The sequence below is a fragment of the Notothenia coriiceps genome, unplaced genomic scaffold, assembly GCF_000735185.1.
Source record: "Notothenia coriiceps isolate Sejong01 unplaced genomic scaffold, NC01 NC01_scaffold00000120, whole genome shotgun sequence".
Classification (NCBI taxonomy): domain Eukaryota; kingdom Metazoa; phylum Chordata; class Actinopteri; order Perciformes; family Nototheniidae; genus Notothenia; species Notothenia coriiceps.
The window spans coordinates 27,600-48,912 of record NW_011332821.1 but is presented as its reverse complement, the minus strand read 5'-3'; the positions used below and the strand labels follow the sequence as shown (position 1 = coordinate 48,912).

The 21,313-nt window shown below is 39.6% G+C and overlaps 1 protein-coding gene across 1 annotated transcript; it reads left to right on the top strand.

The window, feature by feature from the left end:
• The first annotated feature begins 9,671 nt into the window (after window positions 1-9,671).
• Window positions 9,672-17,565, top strand: pax9 (paired box 9). The gene is made up of 4 exons (XM_010766627.1): window positions 9,672-9,809; window positions 10,408-11,019; window positions 12,936-13,075; window positions 16,571-17,565. Exons 1-4 carry the CDS (start codon window positions 9,806-9,808, stop codon window positions 17,012-17,014), a joined length of 1,200 nt encoding a protein of 399 aa, XP_010764929.1. The 5' UTR covers window positions 9,672-9,805; the 3' UTR covers window positions 17,015-17,565.
• The last annotated feature ends 3,748 nt before the right edge of the window (window positions 17,566-21,313 follow it).

Below are 21,313 nucleotides of genomic sequence, written 5' to 3'. Positions count from 1 at the left end.
TGAGCGATACTGCGCCTCTGAACGGAACTTTCCAGCGAAGTGTTCGGTCTAGAAAGGTCCAAGGCACCTGCAAGTGTATTTATATAGCACCTTTCAACACAAGGCAATTCAAAGTGCTTTACAAAAAATGAAAGACATTAAGAAAATGGCATTTAAAATCAGTCATTAAAAAGAAAAGCTAATAAAATAAACATTAAAAGAACAAATACATGGATAAAAGTTACAGTGCAGTTTAAGATGTGAATAGTTCAATTAAAAGCAGCGGCAAAAAGAAAAGTCTTTAGCCGCACAATATTTAAAAGAAAGACTGATTTATAACGCTGAGGGCAAGCGGAAGGACTTTGTTCAGCTCTGGGATCCATATATGCACATTATGAGGGAGGGGAATCTGGACTGCCTCTGAAAAGAAACTGAAATTATTTCTGTTTTATTTATTTTATTTGTAGGCCTATGCTTTTAATACTGGTGCAATGTGAGGGTGTGCGTGTGCGTGTATGTGTTTGTGATGTACTTTGTTGTTCAATAAGAAAATACCAATACAATATTGTGAAAATATATATATGTTGTATCGATTAGTTGGCCATCACTTTTGAATATTTATTGTATTTATTTTTTATTTAAATATTGTGTTAAATTCCAACATTATTTAGGTAAAATATTAAAATGGGCCCAGAGGTTTTTCTGCACTGTATATTATGTTTCATCTGTTGTGTTTGTATGTTTTTTAAGTGTGCAATTTTTTTTTTGTTGTTGTAATAATAGTTCTGGGTGAGTTAGTATTTGTAATTGAAGAAAGACAGGTTGAGAAGAATACACTGAATTGAAAGCCACAATGTTCCATTTATGTGTGTGCTTGCAGGCTATAGGCTTATCAATATTTATCTTGATTACCTAATAATAATAACCAAGTCAGCAGTGACCGGTCATTGCTGATCAATGGGTTGAAAAACAAATGAAAACGTTTTTCCAAAGTATTGAAATAATTCTTAATTTTGAGCAGAGTTCTTTTAACAGCTGCCATCTTCCCAGCCCGTCAGATATGAGTCCCAATAAGTTGATGATATGAGTTGGATATCATTTTTGATGTCAACATAAGTATACAGAACATGCTCCTTGAGATATTCTTTCTCTATTAATTAAGACCAAGGAAATGAGTTCCAGACTGCATTATAGAAGTCTCACTGTATTCACTTCTATCAACCATCTTCAAGGTTCAAGGCTTTTATTTGTCATACAGCTACAGTGTAGTTATGACAATGAAAATCTTAGGTCACAGACTATTCCAACAGTGCAACACAATAAAAATAGTAAAAAAGTGAAATAGTGCAATACGAGTCTATATACAAGTTATTGGAATAAGATATATTAGATAAATCCTTTCTAAGTAGCAGCCAGATTAACGTTATGGATGTTGTTTCAAAGTTCAGGTGTTTAAGGTCAACATAAAGTAAAACTCATGTGAGTTTACTTACACCAAGGCAGTGGATCAGTGGATGTGACCGTGGCCCTGATAACCTCTGCACCATGCTGAAACAAAACATTAAAAAGGTATTTGTCTCTCATTCCTCCAACACCAGCTTCAGACTCTGGACTGACTGCTCCAGCTGACCTGTGGGATATCTGTGATACTTGGTTGCCCTCTACAGGACACACATTCAAACTGACTGACGCCTGTTGGCCTCCTTCTAATTTATCTAACCAAACACACACTGTGGGTGGAGTTCACTTCATCTGTGTTGGAGAACAAGTTCCTCAGAAGTATATGTTTGGTAATCACTGCAATTAAAATGTAAGTGTGTACCTGTTGCTCCCCATGCTCTGCATCAATGAGAAAAGAGCAGTGGACTTAGAGGGGAATCTGAAATAATGAATCAGGGTCATTTATTTCTCTCGTGCTGCAGTTAGTTCAGTGCTTTATTGAAGGGCAACTTACATGTTTAGAGGAAGCTGTTACTGTCTATCCAGACCGTCAGATAAAAAGGCACTTAGGATGCTAATGTTAGATCAACCAAAAACTCATTTGATAAGCCTTCACTTGGTATGATGCACTTCAAAGTACCACACCTTTTTTACTTCACTATGTCCAGACAGCAAAAGTATCTATGTAATTTACAGAACAGGATTGTATAAATAAAACATTACATTTGTAAAAGTTTCAGTAATGACTTGATCATTTCACTCCTAAGTGTCCACTAGATGGCGCCACTGTATTTTAAAAATAAACATGATGTCCGTGTTGACACTAATCTGCAGCATCAGTGACCCTCTGCAGACAGTCTGACCAAAAAGAAAGACCTTTGATTACGCGTGTACCTTATTGACTGTAGGACAGGTCTGATTTCAGGAGCTTTTGTTGCTTAATGTGCACCACGCTCCCCCTTATTATTATCATTATGCACTCACCCTCACTGTACCTGATCCTCCTGTCAACATAATGCAGCTTCAGGTTCCAAAACATGTTATTAAATAAAGCAATAAAAAGCATGAGCCTGCCTCACCTTTTATCCATGTTGGGAGTGGCACTGCATGCCGCTTTAAGGAGGCCTCAGTGCTGCATTCAATCCTGTGAACCTCACTCTTCTTCTTTAACAGACACGCACAAATGAAATTGAAATAATTGATTACAAGTTATTCTCATTGCTGTCAACTCCAACTTGTACTCGTTTGTTTTTCTGTCTGGCTGAATGTCAGCTAATTAAATAACACAAATAAATGTGTATTTGAACACAATTCTCACTGACATTATACATCTGACTGTGTGTTTGTTTATGAGGATATTGAACACTCACTCAGTAATCTAATAACACTATGTACAAATCTGACGCTCGGTGCATGTGCCCAAAACTGACGAATTGCAGGAGTGTTTCTGCGCCTACGCGGGTATCTTGAATGTATGAGGAAATGTAATATAAATGCAATCCAGGTATGACTCAACCATTCCCCGAGTTTAGCGCATAACGCCGCGGTGTGGTCTGCATCAACACCCCATTTGCACTTTTCTGTACAAAGGAAACGCCGCGTAAAAGCGCACTAAAGGTGCAGCTCTCCGTTTTTTCCCAGTGTCCTTGGCCCCGGACAAAGAGCGCTCCAAATTAGGGCGGAATGAAATATCTAATACTAATGGATGCCAGGTGCCAGACGAACAGATGTCAAAGTGATGTATGCTTAAAAGTGTCGTAAATATTGTTTCTTTTTTGTGCCACTCCGCTGAAACCCGGGCCTGGCCTCTGAAACACGAATACAACCGTCGTTAACCTGCGATCGTCCTCATTAAGGCCGCACTAAAGTTCTAACCTGCAGAAAGACTTTAATGGTGTCAGTGCAGTTTGGGCTGCAAAGGTTAGAGTCATCAGTGCGGGGTATTTTAAAGGCGAGTGAAGGCTCCATACCTGCGGGCGGCCTTATCGCGCATTAAAGCTTCATATAGTCTTATTTGTATCAATCCGCATAGACGACACCACAGCTCTCTGCGCCTTAATACCCGTATTATGGGTGCTTTAGGCGACAAACTGCAGGGCCTTGAAAGCAGCGCGCGCGCGCGCGCACACACACACACACACACACACACACACACACACACACACACACACACACACACACAATCTCTCTCTAACTCTCCGCACGTGTGTATCTTAATGCAGATGTCAGTCAGTTTGGGGACAGTTAGTATAAAATGACAGACCTCCAACCCCTCAAACAAGAAATCACTGCTCGTCTCCATAATAACCTATTAGTGGTGACTTGGATTTCCCGCAGGATCATGGGAACATTAAACCGGGAACTTTTTTTCTTTCAGCATATTTCTCTGGAGAATCCGAGCAGCACCACGGATCTGCACACGCGTGTACCACAGATAAATCTGTCTGGCACTGTATTTTTTAAAACGTATTTATTTTCACAGCACAAAGTAGAATCCGTTGAGTGACAGTCAAAGCGTCTCAATCCATTTACTTGTCTCTGGTGTTTTGAAAGTTCAGGCCCACTGACAGAGTCACGCATGATGTCAGGTTGCAAGGCGGATGGATCTGATTATGAACGAAAAAACAAATAACTGCATGGAAAATAGAGCCTGCACAGCTGTGGTCTTAATGAGATTACTGATAATGTTAGAAATTGCAATTGATAATTGTGGGACGTGACTCATAGGTAGGCTAATAAATAAAAACAGATTATCAAAGTGTCAACAACTGAAATTACCGATATTTTGTTTCTATTTTCCAGTCGAGTATATAGTTGTTTTCTTTAACCGAATAAACTATTTTCTGTAAAGTTATAGCTTAGAAACATTTTTTTTAACGTCGAAATCATGACTGAAGAGCCATTTTTAAAATTATATTATTTCGTTTGTCAATATTTTAACTTCTGAAATTGTGTTTTTTTTTTAAATAAATAACTATGGCTTATTTTGCTCTTAATGGGTAGTTCATGATAATAGGAGTTAAATGGAATTATTGGTGATGTAAATTGATTTGTTGTCGATTGTGTCCATGTATTTCCTCATGTCTTTGGTTTCTATTTAACTTCCCGCAGACCTATTATCTAAGAGATTGAAGAACGAAGAGAGATTTTTTGTAAAACTAATGAATACAATATATAAAAGGCTTAATAAATACAAATGTGTGACCTGCTTTATTTGGATTGCAGGTGTATTAAACCGTTTAGTAAAACATTAAAATGGAGGAAGAGGAATCCACTCATTATTCTTCTTCACAGTGACAACTGGATTTGACATGTGGTGAATATAAATGTACATTATACAATGTCATCCCTAAATTATCTTTACAGTTTAAAGCTTTGATTCTGACTAGATTCTTTAAAGCGTGAACTCTATTTTAAGATGAGAAAGAGGTTATTTATCGTCGTGAGTTCGTTACAGTTTTCGACCGAGTTTATTTAAGTGTCTCACTGTCATAAAGCAAATAGGTGGATTATAAAATGCCATTCGAGATTGGTTTTAAGAATTTCAATTATAGCCTACAAATAGACACCCTTGAGAAATAAAAACACATTTTCGTAAGATACACACAATTTTCGGTTGATTTAAGATTTTTCTAAAAAAATGTAGTACTTTCCACAGAGTGTATCCCATCACCACCGACCCAAAAGAGATATGCAAATCCTCTTAACACTACGGTTCTTTTATAGTTTTTGATCAAAATACATCGAAATCTGGCAATTTATGCGCACGTTTCCAATCTGACTCTGATTTCTAGAAACCTGGACAGGTCTTTTTTCACAACTCGAGCTGTATTTGATCTGTCTCGTTGTGGTGACAACAAAAGTTCCCTCTGGTCCGCACTTGCTGGAAAATGTGGAATTTAAAAACAAAATGTGGTTTGCTCTCACACGAAGAAGATAGCTGAGGTGAGAGTATATGTCTCATCACATTTTATATCTGTACAGTGTGTAGATGTAAACAAAGTCACTTAAGTTTGTGTTGGCTCAGCACTTTTCTTGCCTCTGGTCACATCTCTCAGACGGCAGCTGTTATATAATTTATAATTGAGTATATTTGGAGTGATTTATATTCCTGGATATTTGGAAATGTGGCATACAGTTTTCTGTGAAACGCACAAACGGTTTTTCTCTCTTTTCTGACGCAGTTTTAACCCTTGAGAGTGGATGCATAATTTAAGAAAGGATGGGAGTTACGGTGACAAATCAGAATAAATACTAGTTTTACTGGTATGTCGTTTATGTAAATGTTAATGATACATATCTTTCACATTTCTGATAAATAATGAAATATTGATGCATTTTGTTTCCTCTGCATTTCATCCTGCTGGTGGGCATCTCCTCCAATTATGTATCATCTGGGACAAACCTTATTTATATATAGAACTAAAACAATTACTGAAATAAGCAGCACAAATATATTTTCGCCTTCACACTTTTTTCTTCATCTTGAGTCAATAAGGACCTTCTCTGCCCGTGAAATCAATTATGAGCAAAGCAAACCAAAAGCAAACCTGTTTCCTACACACATAGGTAGAGAATCAACAGAACAGGACAACAGCTGTTTGCTGAGCAGATTAGACATTCAATAGGAAAACACATCTGTGAAAAAAGAGACACAAATATAAACACCCTGCAGATGATTTATCATAATAAGTATTATACTAGTTCAAATCTTAAGCTATAGATGGATCCATAATATATTTACCCTTTCCCTTCTGTATATATACACACCTTACAACCTTATACTGTTTATTAAAGTACATTCCTGCTTTGTGCACTTTCGCAGCAAGGCTGTTGTTTGGATGCTTAACTCAAGTATATTACCATTATGACATCATTGTACTTTACTTGAGTACTTTCACGTTGTGCTACTTTAAACTTCGACTCCACTATTTCATAGCCAAATGTTGTACTTTTACTCCACAACATTTATTTAACACATCCTGTTGACATAAAACACGTTATATGCTTAAATGATATGATGCAGTAGCCTACTTTACTTCTAATATATAAATACAACACAGTATTTGAAAAGTATACAATTGGCTATAGTTATAATATCAGGATAATATATTTTGTAAGAATGCAATACTTTGAAAGTGCTGTTTTGCTACTTTTACTTTGACTCCATGTAGCTGATAATACTTCTGTAATTCCACTATAAGTAACATTTTGAATTGAGGACTTTTTACTTAATGGAGTACTTCAATAATATTTATTTCTCTGTTATGCGACCTCAGCGACATGATTGGGATGATCTAATTTCGTTGTCTTAGCTCTCCGTTCATGCTTATCTAAAATATCTCGCAGCTGAATTCCATCTCATTGGATTACATGCTCCTGTACTGGCAAGACAAGTGTAACATAATTCATTGGAAGCCATTTTTAAAATGTAATGCAACTTTTTTTAAGGAAAACAAATACTTTTATAAAGAAAAACCTGATGTTAAAACGTAGCTTGTCACTCTGCATCAAACATACTCAACGAATGTGTCAGGATAGTATTAACAAAAGTCCTTCAAGCAATAGGCCATGAGATATAATGAAGGCACAGTGATTACTTCAGGTAGAATCTGTAGTGCACATTTTTGCAAATAAACCCTTAAAGCACCGGACATCCAACCAATGTTGAAACAAGAAGAAATCCAGAAAATATTCTGGACTCGCAAAGACGCATTTTTAAAAACACAAGTTGTTTTGGTTGTAGCCATGGAGAATATAAAGTAGGATTCATTTTAGGCTGCAAATCTGATTACTATCATGTGAAAGGCCCACAGCAGAATATTTGAGGGACGATAAATCTGGTGCCAAATCCACAGAAACTCTAAGATGCTGGAATAAATATATATGTCTCCTGCAGAGGCGAAGCTCTGAGTCCATCGTTACACAATTTGTCTGACAAGTGATGCGTTGCCTTCAACAACTCAATTCGACATGGACGAGTTTGGTCTTGTGAGCTGCAGTGGCATGTGACAGCCATGTCGAGTCTGCATATCATTATTAACAATCTGCGCTTCAATTCCAACGCATAATAATAATAATAATAATAATAATAATAATAAACTAATAACAGCTTCACAATGACTCTTCGGTGCAATTATCACACTTTGACTAACTTTTGTACAATTATTTCAATAACCTACAGTTAACGTGTTCCAGTGGTGTGATAACAGGGTTTTGTGGCTGCAGCGTAATGCATGCTCAGGTGGGCTATCATCTATTATATCACAGGGGGAAGAAGGAGGAAGTTCAGGTGTCCGTTTAGCCAAAGATGGAGCAGTTTGCGCAGACCTTTGATCCCTCACCACTGACCTTTTGTTATTTCAGCCACCAGAGGAACCTCAATGGAAACAAGTTGAGCACGTTTCCCCACGGTAAACATTATCCTTGACGCATTAGTGGCTTGTGAGCGGAGCAGTGTGGGCAGGTGGGGGCAAAAGCGATGTTAAAAAAATAAACAAACAAACATAAAAATAGTAAAACATAAAACCTTCAGACACTAGGCCATCTTAAAGCAAACACATTTTGCGAAAAACGGTCAAATACGCTTCCCTATGAAGCCCGTCTACTGACTTGAATTAGTGTTAGGCCCACGCTGCTATATGTGCAATTTCAGAGATTTATGCCATCCTGAGAAGGTGGGAAACCAAACCGAAAAATGTAGGTGTAGTACCTCCAATATCCAGCCCACTGAGCTCAAACAAATACTGAGAAATACTTAGTGTGTATTTTTGGCCCCTCACAGGCTTTTCTGTGTTTAATGTCAGCGGAGGTTTTCAACAATATTCCTAATTGCACGGCTGTACAGGAGCCCCGTTTGATGTTTACATGCACGTTGATCCCTCTCGGTAGATGAAGGTCAGTCATGCGCCATGGCCTTTTTAAAATATGTCACGAGAAAACCCAAAGCATGTGTCACGATGGGGAGAGAGTGAAGGCGCAAAGTTATGGCGTGTGTTTGTTTCTCGTGTCGGGAAGCAACAAATCTTTCTTATGGCCTCCAAGTGGTTTCTGTACGGAGAGAGCAGGAAGCGGAGGAAGCAAAGCTAGAAATAATCCCTTAAGGAGATACTGGTCTAAGGACGTTTAGCCTGAAAGATAGTTATGGAGAGATTAACACATACGATTATTTCCTTAGAGCTCTTTTTAGCTTTACCTTTGCAGTTCATAATTGGCAAAAACACAACATTTGGCCTGTCCGGTGCGAGGCCTTAATGCAGATGAAATTGCAAAGGAAAGGTACATTATTGAGTTAACATAGCACTTTAAGGTGATGTTTGTTTCACGCGCGAAAAAAAGAAAAAAACACTTTTAGGCCACATTTAAAATATTGATCCAAAAGATAAATATGGCGTCTGTGATTTATTTTCAAACAAAATGACAAAACAAATTATTTACAAAAAGGGTTAGCCTTGGTTTAAAGATTATCCACGTGAAGGATTAGTTTATGGCGTGTGTTAAAAAGTGTAGGGCTGTTTGGTGCGTAAACGTGAGTAAAAAGCGGAGCGACAAATGATCACAAAAGTATGATGATCCTTGATTGCACTGGGATTCAATTAACCAACATCAAAAATAATCAATATTTTCTCCAAATTTCCTTAATGATGCCATCCTAAAGATTGATATGAAGGGTATTGAAGTGGCGCGTAAAAGCCCCCCAAACTCAGGGTTTCTGCCTTTTGATTTTCAATTGAACTCAAACTTTTTTGTCTGTGTTAAAGGTTTCAGCTGTGGTGTAAAAATAAAACAAAAATAATCAATTCATTATAAGTTACAGGGTTTAAATTGTAGAAGCGTGTGCGTTTTCATTAAAAAAAACATTTCTGGTGATGGTTCTTTGTGATGGTTTCCAAATGGAGCTTTTTACACATATTTGATGTAGTGCCACATCTAAAGATCTGATCCAAAATCTTGATATATCTTTATACTCACCATATCTGTGTCAATAACAAAAGCATTCATGGTGCTATATCCCAGCTTTGCTTTCTGGTGGGAGCGAGCAGGACGAGGAGGAGGAATGGGGGGGATCTCTGTGGACTTGTCATGTCAAACTTTTGGACCAATAGCAGCGAAGCTTTGAGCGATCCCGAAAGTCTAAAGGAGAGCTGAGCCAATCAGCGGTGGAGAAGCTCTGGAAGTCCAGCCTCCTAATTTCAACAGATTGAAATGTAAGCCTGTCTCCAGCGCCGTCAGGAAACAGATCGAGCATTTTGTCCCTCTTGTTCCTTATCGCGCAAGAAGATTTTCGTGGACGCGGTTTTGGACAGTGGACACGCTGGACGAGGAGCAGGATCCACGCAGGAGGCACAACCCGGACGCCGTGCTCTTCCTTTGCGGCTTTAACACGATGGGTGAGTTCATGTGGGATCGTTTTTTTCTTGTCAGGGATGCAGCGAAAGGTCCAGCGGCAAGGTGGGAGAGATATGAAGAGATACCGTGTATGTGATGTTTTTGATGGGTCAGATAAGTCTGGACTCCAGAGGAAGACACCAGCATACTGAATTATGACATTTGTCAGAAACATGAGAGTTCTACCATCCGCGTAAAGTTTAGCGACAACTTTCTGCCAGTTATGGGTTGGTACTTTTTACTCAAAAAAACAAAAAGGCCAAAATGAACTATTTTGTATTTTACAGTAACAACTTTTTTCGTGAATGCACTAGCAATGTGCTATACTATAATATAATGTGCTATTACTACATGTTAAAGCGCTTGGATAACACTCTTCTGAATGCAAATCAAATGTGCAATAAGTAGCCTATATAAAAAGCAAAGTTTAACATTTAACAGCTTTTCCCAATATGATTGTGCACAATTAAGTGTTTGTTAATACATTTCAGGCATTTTAAATGTGCAGTTTAACCCGGGTTAAAGAGTCTTTGGCGGGCCTCAGTTACCTAATAGCTTTCTCATTGTTCTGCTCGTTTGTGTGTTTGTTTTTGACACCAGAGCCTGCCTTCGGTGAGGTGAACCAGCTCGGCGGTGTTTTCGTGAACGGCAGGCCGCTCCCCAACGCGATCCGGCTCCGGATAGTGGAGCTGGCCCAGCTCGGGATCCGACCCTGTGACATCAGCCGGCAGCTGCGGGTGTCCCACGGCTGCGTCAGCAAGATCCTGGCCCGATACAACGAGACCGGCTCCATCCTCCCAGGGGCCATCGGAGGCAGCAAGCCGCGGGTCACCACGCCCACCGTGGTCAAGCACATACGGACATACAAGCAGAGGGACCCCGGGATTTTTGCCTGGGAGATCCGGGACAGGCTACTCGCCGACGGGGTTTGCGACAAGTTCAATCTGCCGTCAGTGAGCTCCATCAGCCGGATCCTCCGCAACAAGATCGGGAATCTGTCCCAGCAGAGCCAGTACGAGTCAGGCAAGCAGCCTCACCCCCCTCCACAGCCAACGATACCCTACAACCACTTATACTCATACCCGACCTCCAAAGTGCCCACTCCCCCAGGCATGCACACCCTACCCGGACACATGGCCATGCACAGGATATGGCCTTCCTCGCACTCTGTCACAGATATTCTGGGGATACGGTCTATTACAGAGCAACAAAGTAAGCATGGCTGCACGGAGGGCGGTTGCATTTGATTATTGCACTACATTTAAACAGCTTTTTGAAAGGGGGTTTTGCTCGCAAGGATGTGAATGTTTGAAAGAGAATTTTATTATTTTACTTTGAGTTATTGTAATTGTTTTTATAGTCCTCCAAAAGTAACCACTTGGTCTTTATGACCTCCATAGAGGGATAGAGCTTAAATGCCATTTGACCTGCCGGCTGATATTGATTTGAAAGGGAGGCAGGTTAGTCCAGAAACAGATGGTTTGGTTTGCAGTAATAATTAAGAGGCGGATGTGGAATATTAGAGGGACAGCGGAGGGAAAGGCAGTGGGGTGAAGTGCATCAAAATGAGGTGTAATGAATGTTTGCCATGACTCGGAGCCAGACATTTTGTGTAGGGCTGCGTGTCCTGCAGGTTTGACGGTGATTCGGGTCCTAAATAGCCCACTAGCTTGACATTAATAGGCGTTTTCTGTTGTATGTTTGTCGTGTATGTGTGCGACATGCAGGTAGGCCCGGATAGCTTTGGCTTGCACTCAACAAGACCACAACTGTTTTGGAAACAGTGAAACAGGATCCGGCATAAATCAGTGTTAATGGCCGGCTCGGTGTTGTGAAAGGGATTTTCGGAGAGCTTGTTTTCCAGTGGCAGGAAGCGAAGTGTTGTCAGTCCTTAGCGAGCCGTTGTGCTGTCAGGATTCATGGCTACCAAGCAGACAAACACGCCCGGCTCCTCTCCACTTTTACCGCCATGCGAAAAGCTAACTTGGGCAATCTAAACAAGACAAATGTGAGGCAGATATCCACGAGAAATCAAAGTGGGAGGAATGTGTTTTTGAAAGGCTGTCTTTTTCAAACAATTTGTGCATTTTTAAGTTATGAGCAGATGTTTGTGGCAAGTTTTAAATGCAACTTTTTCATGGAGATTGGTGGGATAAGAGCTCGTTTTTGATTGAGTGATTTCACAAGTCAGATAACTAGGCCTACATAATATTAATATATTTGGAATGTATGGAAAATGGGAAATAGGCCTAGTAATTAAACAATCCAAACACAGTGTGCAGGAGTAAGTATCATAAGCTATTCTTTATTTAACTTGAGTTGATTTTTTTTATTTTACGCGCATACAGACACACGATTAAAACGCACAAACTGCATTCAGTAAATTGCTGATATGTTGGGATTCAGTTACAAACATCAAAAATAATATTTACTCGTGTTCAATATTTTTAAAAGGCTCTTAATCGAGTTATAGCCTACCTTTGGTGGGCTTGCAATTCTCAGTGTAAACGTTGGGAGCTATATAATATCCATTACACTCAAAGGAGGGAGACGTTGAAAGTAAATCTAATTTGTCCCCCGACAGGAAGACGCTTTGGTGGGCTGAAATGTCCCTGACCCTCCAGAGAGGCGTCTCTCCGCCCTGCCCATCTTCAGCTGGGCCTCAATCTGATTTTAAGGGGGAACTAAAACATTTAGTTCCACTCTGTCAATTTACTTTAAGGCCTGCGAAAAATACGCAAATTATAATTCTACCATTTGTCAATGTTCTTAGTCATAATGGCGAACCATTTTTAAACTCTTATATTTTAAACGTCTTTATTACAAATATATCAATTTGCCAAGAGTTAGAAAGTGTCAATATCAGATTATGCAAATGTTGTGTTGGACACTGGAACTGATACTTTTGTTTACCTGAAAGGTTTTGTAAAACAAAGTACACGCATACGAAAGCCCATAGGATGTGTGATACATTTGGGCTTAAAATAACAAATAATCGCCTTTTAGAGCGACATGTCACAGGGTTTATGTTCTTATGCAGCCTGGCTAACCTGGCTTGATGGATGCGGCCTGTGCGGATCTTTTTCCTGATCTTACAATCTCCTCTTCCTCTCTTCTCCTTTTCTCAGTTAGTGACAGTCCATCCTTTTCCTGCGCCAAACTAGAAGAATGGAGCACTTTTAACAGGACTAATTTCCCACCAGCAAGCTCTCCACTTGTCAATGGCTTGGATAAACCGCATTTAGAACATCAAGCACAATACACAGAGGTAAAAAAAATATATACATATCAAATAAATGTTGTAACCTAATTTGCAACAATAGAGTCTATCCAAACTTCTGGCAACTGCGTTAAACTCTTGAGTTTTCTCTAATATTTTCATTATTATTTATACAATTATGTGGCTAGGACTTTCCACAGCTTTAATGCTCTCCTTCTGTTCGCTAGCTGGTAATGCCTTTTATTATATCTTATTATTTTTGACTTCCATAGGGCCTGCTGCATGTTCAGTGCTTTTATGAATCATCCGAGTGTAACTCATTTAATATTTAGTCGGTTAAAGAGATTTGGATAGCCTTGTGATTCCTCTTGATTCTTGTTTTCCAGCTCGACATGTTAAGGTTTTTAAAATTAATTGTAGCGTGCTTAACACTCAGAAACTAGATGGACTCGTAAAAAAAACACTCAGCATGTAGCCTTTTTTGGTTTCCTGGTAAATTATTAAAAAATAGGCCTACAGGATTTTAATGGGTTGGTTTCAATGTTGGGATCCATGTAGGATTTGGGCCAAGACTGCATGAGGAACACTGACCACAACATCATGTGTCTTTTTCCTATTGCAGAAAACAAAATATATAAGCTAATATTTTCTAAAAAACCAAACTGCATATTAATAAATATTATGCACAAAGTTCATAAAGTCAATACATAAACGTGCAACAGCCTAATCAAATATACATCTGGGTTGGGATTAATGCAGCGATTTTTTTCCACGAAACACATATTCACATTGAATAATTAAAAAAAAATTAAATAACGTTTTCAAATGTTAAAGACCATACGCATAAGTAGGCTTATAAATGAATATGATGGTTCCTTAGTCTCAAATTGTATGTCAAAAAATACATTTTAGTAGCTTGCTTTGCACTAAAGTGATTTCACAACACTTGGAAAAACAAATATATTTTTTAGTAGCTCGAGTACAAATATTTGAATGGGATTAATTTTTTTAAAGTATCTCTTTTCGACAGGGGCGTGCAATTCTAAAAACCGACAATTTCATGGCGCATAATTGACTTTTATGACAAGGGTGGTATAGTTGTAATGATCGTTACGCAGAAACAGCCCCGATGAAGTGAGATTAGCAGCAGAAGCAGCAGCTCGAAGTGACTGTCTGAGCGGTTAGAAAACTAACTGTACAAAAACAGAAGTGAGCCATTAAATGCAGAAAATAACAACTCTATAAATTACAGTTTATTGCATGAAAAACAGTGTATGGTGAAGCAAAGTAGTGTTCCACCATTAGACTGGAGGAGTTACCGTGCGTTTGTGCTTCTGCTCACATCTGATGTTAAAGGGATCTGTTAGTGAGGGGAACAGTAACAAAAAAAGATGTGTCATGCAAGGAGCGATCTGCAGAGTTTTATATTTTTCGGTTACTTTCCAAAACAAAAGGCCCACGTTTTTCCACATTTTACTTTCCACTACAGGCCTAATTTTTAAACTCCCTAAGGTTGACAGTTATTGCTATAAGTTAATTCAAATGGGACCCTGAACGCATCTCGGGTCGGCCTAAATCACGCACTCCGACTCCGGTATGAGGCCAGAGGGCTGTGTAACATGTGGCCTAAAGGCGCTGTTTGCAGGGCAGATGCACCCACGGGACGCTCGGGGTTTTCTCTGGAAGAAGATGATCATTAAAATCGATTTAAGGTTAAGTCTCGAGCTCAGGGCGCGCGGCGGCTCGGACGTGATTCCGTTCATGTTTCGATTGAAACATTCAGTAAAAGTTGTTTTTTGACCACAAACACGTGTACGTATCATATTATTTTTCTTCGAGCAGGATAAACATGCATTTGATTAGTTTTGATGATGTATTTTAATATAAACTATGGAGGCTGAGCGTGACAAAGTTAATCCGTTAAACTTTGAGGTAATTATTTGAATGAATGTCGTCAATGCTTTTATTCAAACCTTATTTTGATTGTACTTGTTCTTCTTAATACTCATTCAAAAAGGCATGAAAACAGCTACACGTGTATTATTATAAATAAAATATTCTGACTAACATAAGAAAAGATTAACCTGACCTACTTTTAAGGCTTTTAAACGCAGCACACGTTGTTTCGTTAGGCAGCATAATGCATATTTTATAGATGTAAAAATACGAAATGAAAACACAGTCCAAAAATATGTGTATACACAGTAGTGTGAACGACATAAGTATATTAAATTACAACAGGTACACATAAACAAACAATGCAATCTAATACTAGAGTCATAAACACACCCATGTAAACTTTTTAATTTTGTTGACTTTGTGTCAGCATGTGTTGATTAAACTCTGTGGTCATTTCTGAGGAGAAGTGTTCTTGTAGTGATGCATTATACTGGAAGGTGTTTCCTGTTATATTGTTAGGAGTATACGTATTGTATGCCTACTGTATTGTGTGTGTGATTTATAATGCTTTTAGTTGGGGGAAGATGTCATCATTTTTAGTGTTATTTAACATTTTTCCAACTAACTTAAAAAAGAAGAAGAATTAAACGCAGCTCAAAGTCTGTGTGGCTATTTCTGAAATAAGATTCAGTTTTGGTGAGCCAAGTGAAGACACACAAACACAAACAGAGCCCCGCAAGTACCCAACACAGACACCCACAGGCGCACAAACACACAACTGCTTTCTCTCTATGGTTTAGCTTTATAAATCACCACAAATGTCAGCTTGGAGCTAATTATTCATATATATTTTGAGCAAAAAGCCGGCAACTCTGGCAGTCAATAAAAATAGGTCAACAAACACAGAAATGATCAGAATTTTAGAAATAGTTCTCAGTAGTCGCAGACCACCCAGGAACAGCAATTCGGCCTCCCTGTTGAAATGCTTTGGTGAATTCCTCAAGTTAGGTCCTGTCGCTGTGCCAGAAAAGCAAAGCCCATTCATTCTCCGAATCCTATGCTCGCCTGGTTCTCTATCATATTTCCCTTCTTCCTGGCCTTTCACTCTCAATCTCTCATGACATCTGTTTTGTGGCGCCCCCAACCACCCTGTCTCCCATCGTCTGACGTGCTATATCAACGCCGGCGGAGTAAACGTCCCCTTCTGGGCAAAAAACAAGTCCCTTAGACAGAGGGGTAATCATGCACTTATGGTTTTTATCCATGTTTAATATGTTCCAGGATCAGGAGAGAGCATAATTGATCATTCATACTTTCATCAAAATTGGGAAAATAGTTTTTTTATGTGGTGGCTGTGAAGTTTGAATTTAAGATTTCTGCCGTTTATAATTCAATCACTATTCCTTTCACTTTTCTCTACAGCTTTCCTCAGCTTTTTTCAATCATAACTCAGCTGCTTGTGTGTGTCTTCTTGAATTGGGGGTCACTAAATAATGTAGCTAAAAATTGTCTTCTGTCAAATATTGTCCTTTTTTGACAAGAAAAACTACAAAATGGAAAACACAAAACATGATATTTCCTCCAAGTCACCAGTGACCTTTCAGACATTTAACACAGATTTCTCTCTCTCTCTCTTGTCTCCAGACGCTGAATGGTTTGCCCACAGTGAACAGCTATGTCACAGCACCCAGCATCCCTCCCTACCACCCTCCCACCACCCAAGTGTCACCCTACATGGGGTACAGCGCCACCACGTCGGCCTTTGTGACCGGTCCCACATGGCAGCCGGGCAGTGGCAGTGCGCTATCTCCCCACAACTGTGACATCGCCGCCTTCTCGGCCTTCAAGGGCACGACGGCCCACCGTGACGCCATCCACCCAGTCACCGGCCTTGGCACTGTGAAGTGGCGGGAGAGGGAGGGGGAGGGAGTGAGACCTGGCGAGGACAGGAGACTCCGAGTCTGTCCCATGCGGCTTCATGCGATCCCTATGCCTCCTTTCTACGAAGGACTCGGCCCCAGGAACCATTTTTGTGCCCCCTTCTTGTCCCTGCGACACACAGTCACACCAAAGACACACAAGGAATAAACAAACATTCATTTTTTTTTAACAAACTTGTTTTCTGAGAGAAGAGACAGGTGTACTGAAGGACTGATGTAAGACTGCTACTCCATCCATCAACACAATTCCTCTCAGATTCTTTACTGCACACTTCTGCAAATGTCTTTGGGCAAAATGGGGTAATGTATAACTTCATGAGTAAGCAATCAAAGAAGAGGGGGAAACTTTGCATTAGTGTTTCAGGGTGTTTAATAATTGCTATCGTTTTTTTCTTTTAAATATGTTTGTATGCTTTTTTGTGTTACGTTTTGATAAAAGCCTTATGGAGCATTGTTTTCCAACTTCTCTAAAAATGTAGCCTATGCGAGAGCTCCAGAGAGAAGTCTTATTTATTAGATTAAGGTACGTTGAATGAAGTGCAATTCGCCTTACAGACAACATGGGGATCTCCACGCATGTTTAGACAAAATTGGCATTGGTCTTATGTTGGAGTTTAGAGCATTAACAATTGACAAATGTTGCACAAGGAAATTGAATGTATCTTATTAAATTGTTTGGCTGTTATTGGTCTCCATGGAGTTTGCCTCAACAGTTTTTATTCTAAGAGAAGACATGAAATATAATGATCCTCCCAGTGTCAGTGTAGCTTACTATAGGTAAATTCCTAATATTGTCGCGTACCGGCCTGTTTTACATAAGCAGGAAACTGCTTTTCATAAATAATATATGTGCACGCTCATACAAAGCCTGTGATTCTATTACCTAGCGTCATGGCTCACTAGGAGAGTTCATCAGAAATGCTTTGGGCACACACAGGCTTTGTCACCACATAGCTTTAGTCATTAAAATAAACTCACCTCATAACTTCATATGGCCCTTTCTATTTTCATAAACATTTATGCCTGGATATTTGCTCAATGCCACAGAAGTACATGGTTTAAAGAAATTATATTAAGTACTTCTACATCTATATATACACCGTGTAAATATATACCAATTATATTGTTTAAAATGTCTCCGAAAAATGTAGTGTCTGAAGCAGATATTTGGGTTGAAAATGGAGGTATAAAAATATAAAATATATGGAGAGATCATATTATCTAATCTCGCTGTTTGATTTTTTTTTTGTACAAATCAGGACGTTTGGGAAGCCTTTGTTAATTAAAGCCAAGGTCTATTGTCAAACATTACAATTTAAAGCTATATTTAATTAAAGCCAAGGTCTATCGTCAAACATTATAATTTAAAGTTATATTTGAGAAGGATTCAGGCGCACATGAAAAACAATAAATTAGAACATCGCTGATGCTTGCAACTTTGAGATCTGTGAATCGAAGACTCGGCACTGAACTCAGAGCACGAATGCGGTCTCTTCGGTCATAAGACATGAGACCCAAACACGAACCTACAGCCGCCACAAAAAGGGCCCAAACAGGGCTCCCCATGAGCCGACCCAACATGTTAATTACAAAAGGAAAAGCACACAGCCTGGTTTACAAATGACATGTCTGCAAAATGATGCAAAAATACTTTTAAGGGGGGCCAGTGTAATAAATCATAAGTGTGTCTAGCAAGCCCTGTCTAGTCCCGCAGTGAAAACCAAACTGGGCTTGAAGTTGTAAATTAATAACTTGATGTTGCTCACCTGCTTTTTTACATAACTCTACCTGCTGCAGAGGGGGGGTGTAGCAGCGTAAACAAGCCCTGCATGTGACAGTGTCAACAGTCCTCCCTTAGCAGGAGCTGATTTGACTTGGAAAGCACTCTTCCCCGCAGCCAGTGGTCACGGACCGTTGCTCAGGGATCGTAGTGTTTCTTTGACCATACGTGAACCACATCACAGGGACGTGATGATCACACACTCGCTGTAGCAGCCACCCATTCACCCTGCACCATCCATCATGTACAGTAAATGATGGTTAACTCTCGGAGTGGCATGAAAAAGTTGTTACATGCTCGTTTTTACCTCAGCCTACACACAACAAGGCTAAACTTTTCCTTTCAACTAAGCTACAAGAATTGAGCACAGTCTTGTTAGCCTCCTCTGAGTCATGCAAACGAAATTAAAATGTGGTCGTTTTAATTGACACCAGTGTTTAAAAAATAGGAACAGTGTGTTTTCTAGACGGGAGGAAAAGCTTCTCGAAGGTCTAATAATCCTTGCTCTTGTAGTCTAATGTTGGTCAGCTTTAATGGAGGCTAGGGTCTAAAAGGCGTGGTTTTAAAAATAGATGCAGACACGTGTTTATAATTAATGAGGTTGAGTCTGACTTCAGTGTCATATGGTTATCTTTACTTCTCCACATGCAATCAGAAACAAGACAGCCATTTGCAGAGTAACACAGAGCAGAGGGCAGGGTGAGAGTGTGTTTCTGCTCCATGGACATTTCTAAAAGAAGCTGACAACAGCCAGAATGTTTTCTTAATGACTTAAAACAGCAACGCTGAGCACACAGGTGAGTAAAACCTCTTAAAGAGAAAAGACTGGGCTGGGAAAATCACAACATGTCTGGAGCAGTGTCTTTGGTATGCACACACTGAGTCCCATGTCCAATCACTCTGACATGAATCACTGCTGTTCACGTTATCCTGGACATTTTAATGTATATCAATCATTAACCACAGCGGGAAAAACAGGTACGACCATGTTTAAATTGCAGGCTCGTCAAAGTGGAGCCACTCAATTGAAATGTAACCGGCGGAGACGAGGAACACGCATGGAAAGGGTGTAAAGAAAATGAGGAGATGGGGGACTTTGCTGCTGGAGATTTTTGATCGGCGCGGTGTGTGCAGGGAATTCAGGTGAGGGGTGGCTCTGTTGCTAAGCTACCTGGTAATACACGCGGCACATGTTGCAAGCTGTCAGGTCAGAACCAAACATACACATCCAGCCCTCCTTTACCCGAAAGGACACGTTAAGCGCTTACAATTCAATCAGTCTGCAAGCCGCAGTTGTTAGTCTATCACCACGGGCCCCTGGGCAGAGAACCGGGAGCCGCTCCATACTGGCAGAGAGAGACTCCCACATTAATGATGACTGTCAAATGCCAACGTGGCTCAGTGTAAGCCGCTACCAGATGAGGTTAAGATGAGCCTACCCTGAAGGCTGTGCAGCAGGTGTGTGTGTGTGTTTTTGTTCGTGCATATTTGTGTAAGAGATAGACTGGCAAAGTGAGAGAATGTGTGCGGTAACCCCCGCCCCCCATTCCTGCAGTTACATTTGCATTTCTTGAGCTTGTTGTTTTAGCTTGCACTAAAGCTACGCTCAGGCAGCGACTCCCCGGCTGACACTCGGTCGGTTAATACAACTTCAGCAGCTGACAGCTTCTCAAACAACTGAGTGCTGTGATGGAGGGGAGAAGAGGGGGAGGAGGAGGGTGGTAAAGTGAGGTAAAGTGATACACTTATATCAATGCCAAGCTGGAACGCTCCCAGTGAGAGACAAACACGGAACAACATAAAACTGACAGGACGAAAAAGTACTAAACACACAGACAGAAACACAACACACAGACAGGAAGTTTAATTTGATTCTTTATTTATTTTTAACCAAATCTTTCAAGTCACTTTTTCACAAATGCCAACATTCCACATCAGGAGAAAAAGTGAACACAATTTCTTACCAATAATAGTTTTCATACTAATCTAATTTAAGAAATGAAAATAAAAGATCAGTCATGCAACAATACATTCATTAAAAAGGTTCTGCAATAGGCCTCTATAATAGAAAAGTATAAGAAAGTATTCCTACATGAATCATCAGGCACTATTGGTGGTTTGTTTGAGATATACAGTAAGGCTCAGTAATATAGGCGTGAACACAGTATATATTTGGAATCACGTATACATTGTTGTATATGGAGATGTTAATACAGAAAGTGTGTATTGTATAGGAACATCTTGAAGTCAGACTCATGTGAACTCGGTAAGTCTCTGTTTCTTCATATAATTCATAAAACATGTACTGTGCATCTATAAAAGGAAGATCTATACTATATTTCGTAAATTGCCTTCAATTCATTCTTCATGTTGTATTTCATTTGAAACTTAAAATTAGGCCCACTGAAAGCCAGTTTTCTATAATAAGCAATGTAACTTTAACTTACTACACCAAAACAAACATTCACACCATTCAAAAGCTCATGAGGTGTAGGTGACAGACATAGACAGACATAAAGCACAACATACATGTGAAACATCAATAACCGTTCTAAATCTGTGTTGCATTTCAACTAGGGCTGCACGATTTGGGGAAATAATCTAATTGCGATTCGATTTGCGATATTTGTTTTTAAGCGAGCCAACGGAAGTTTATTGTAAAATGCG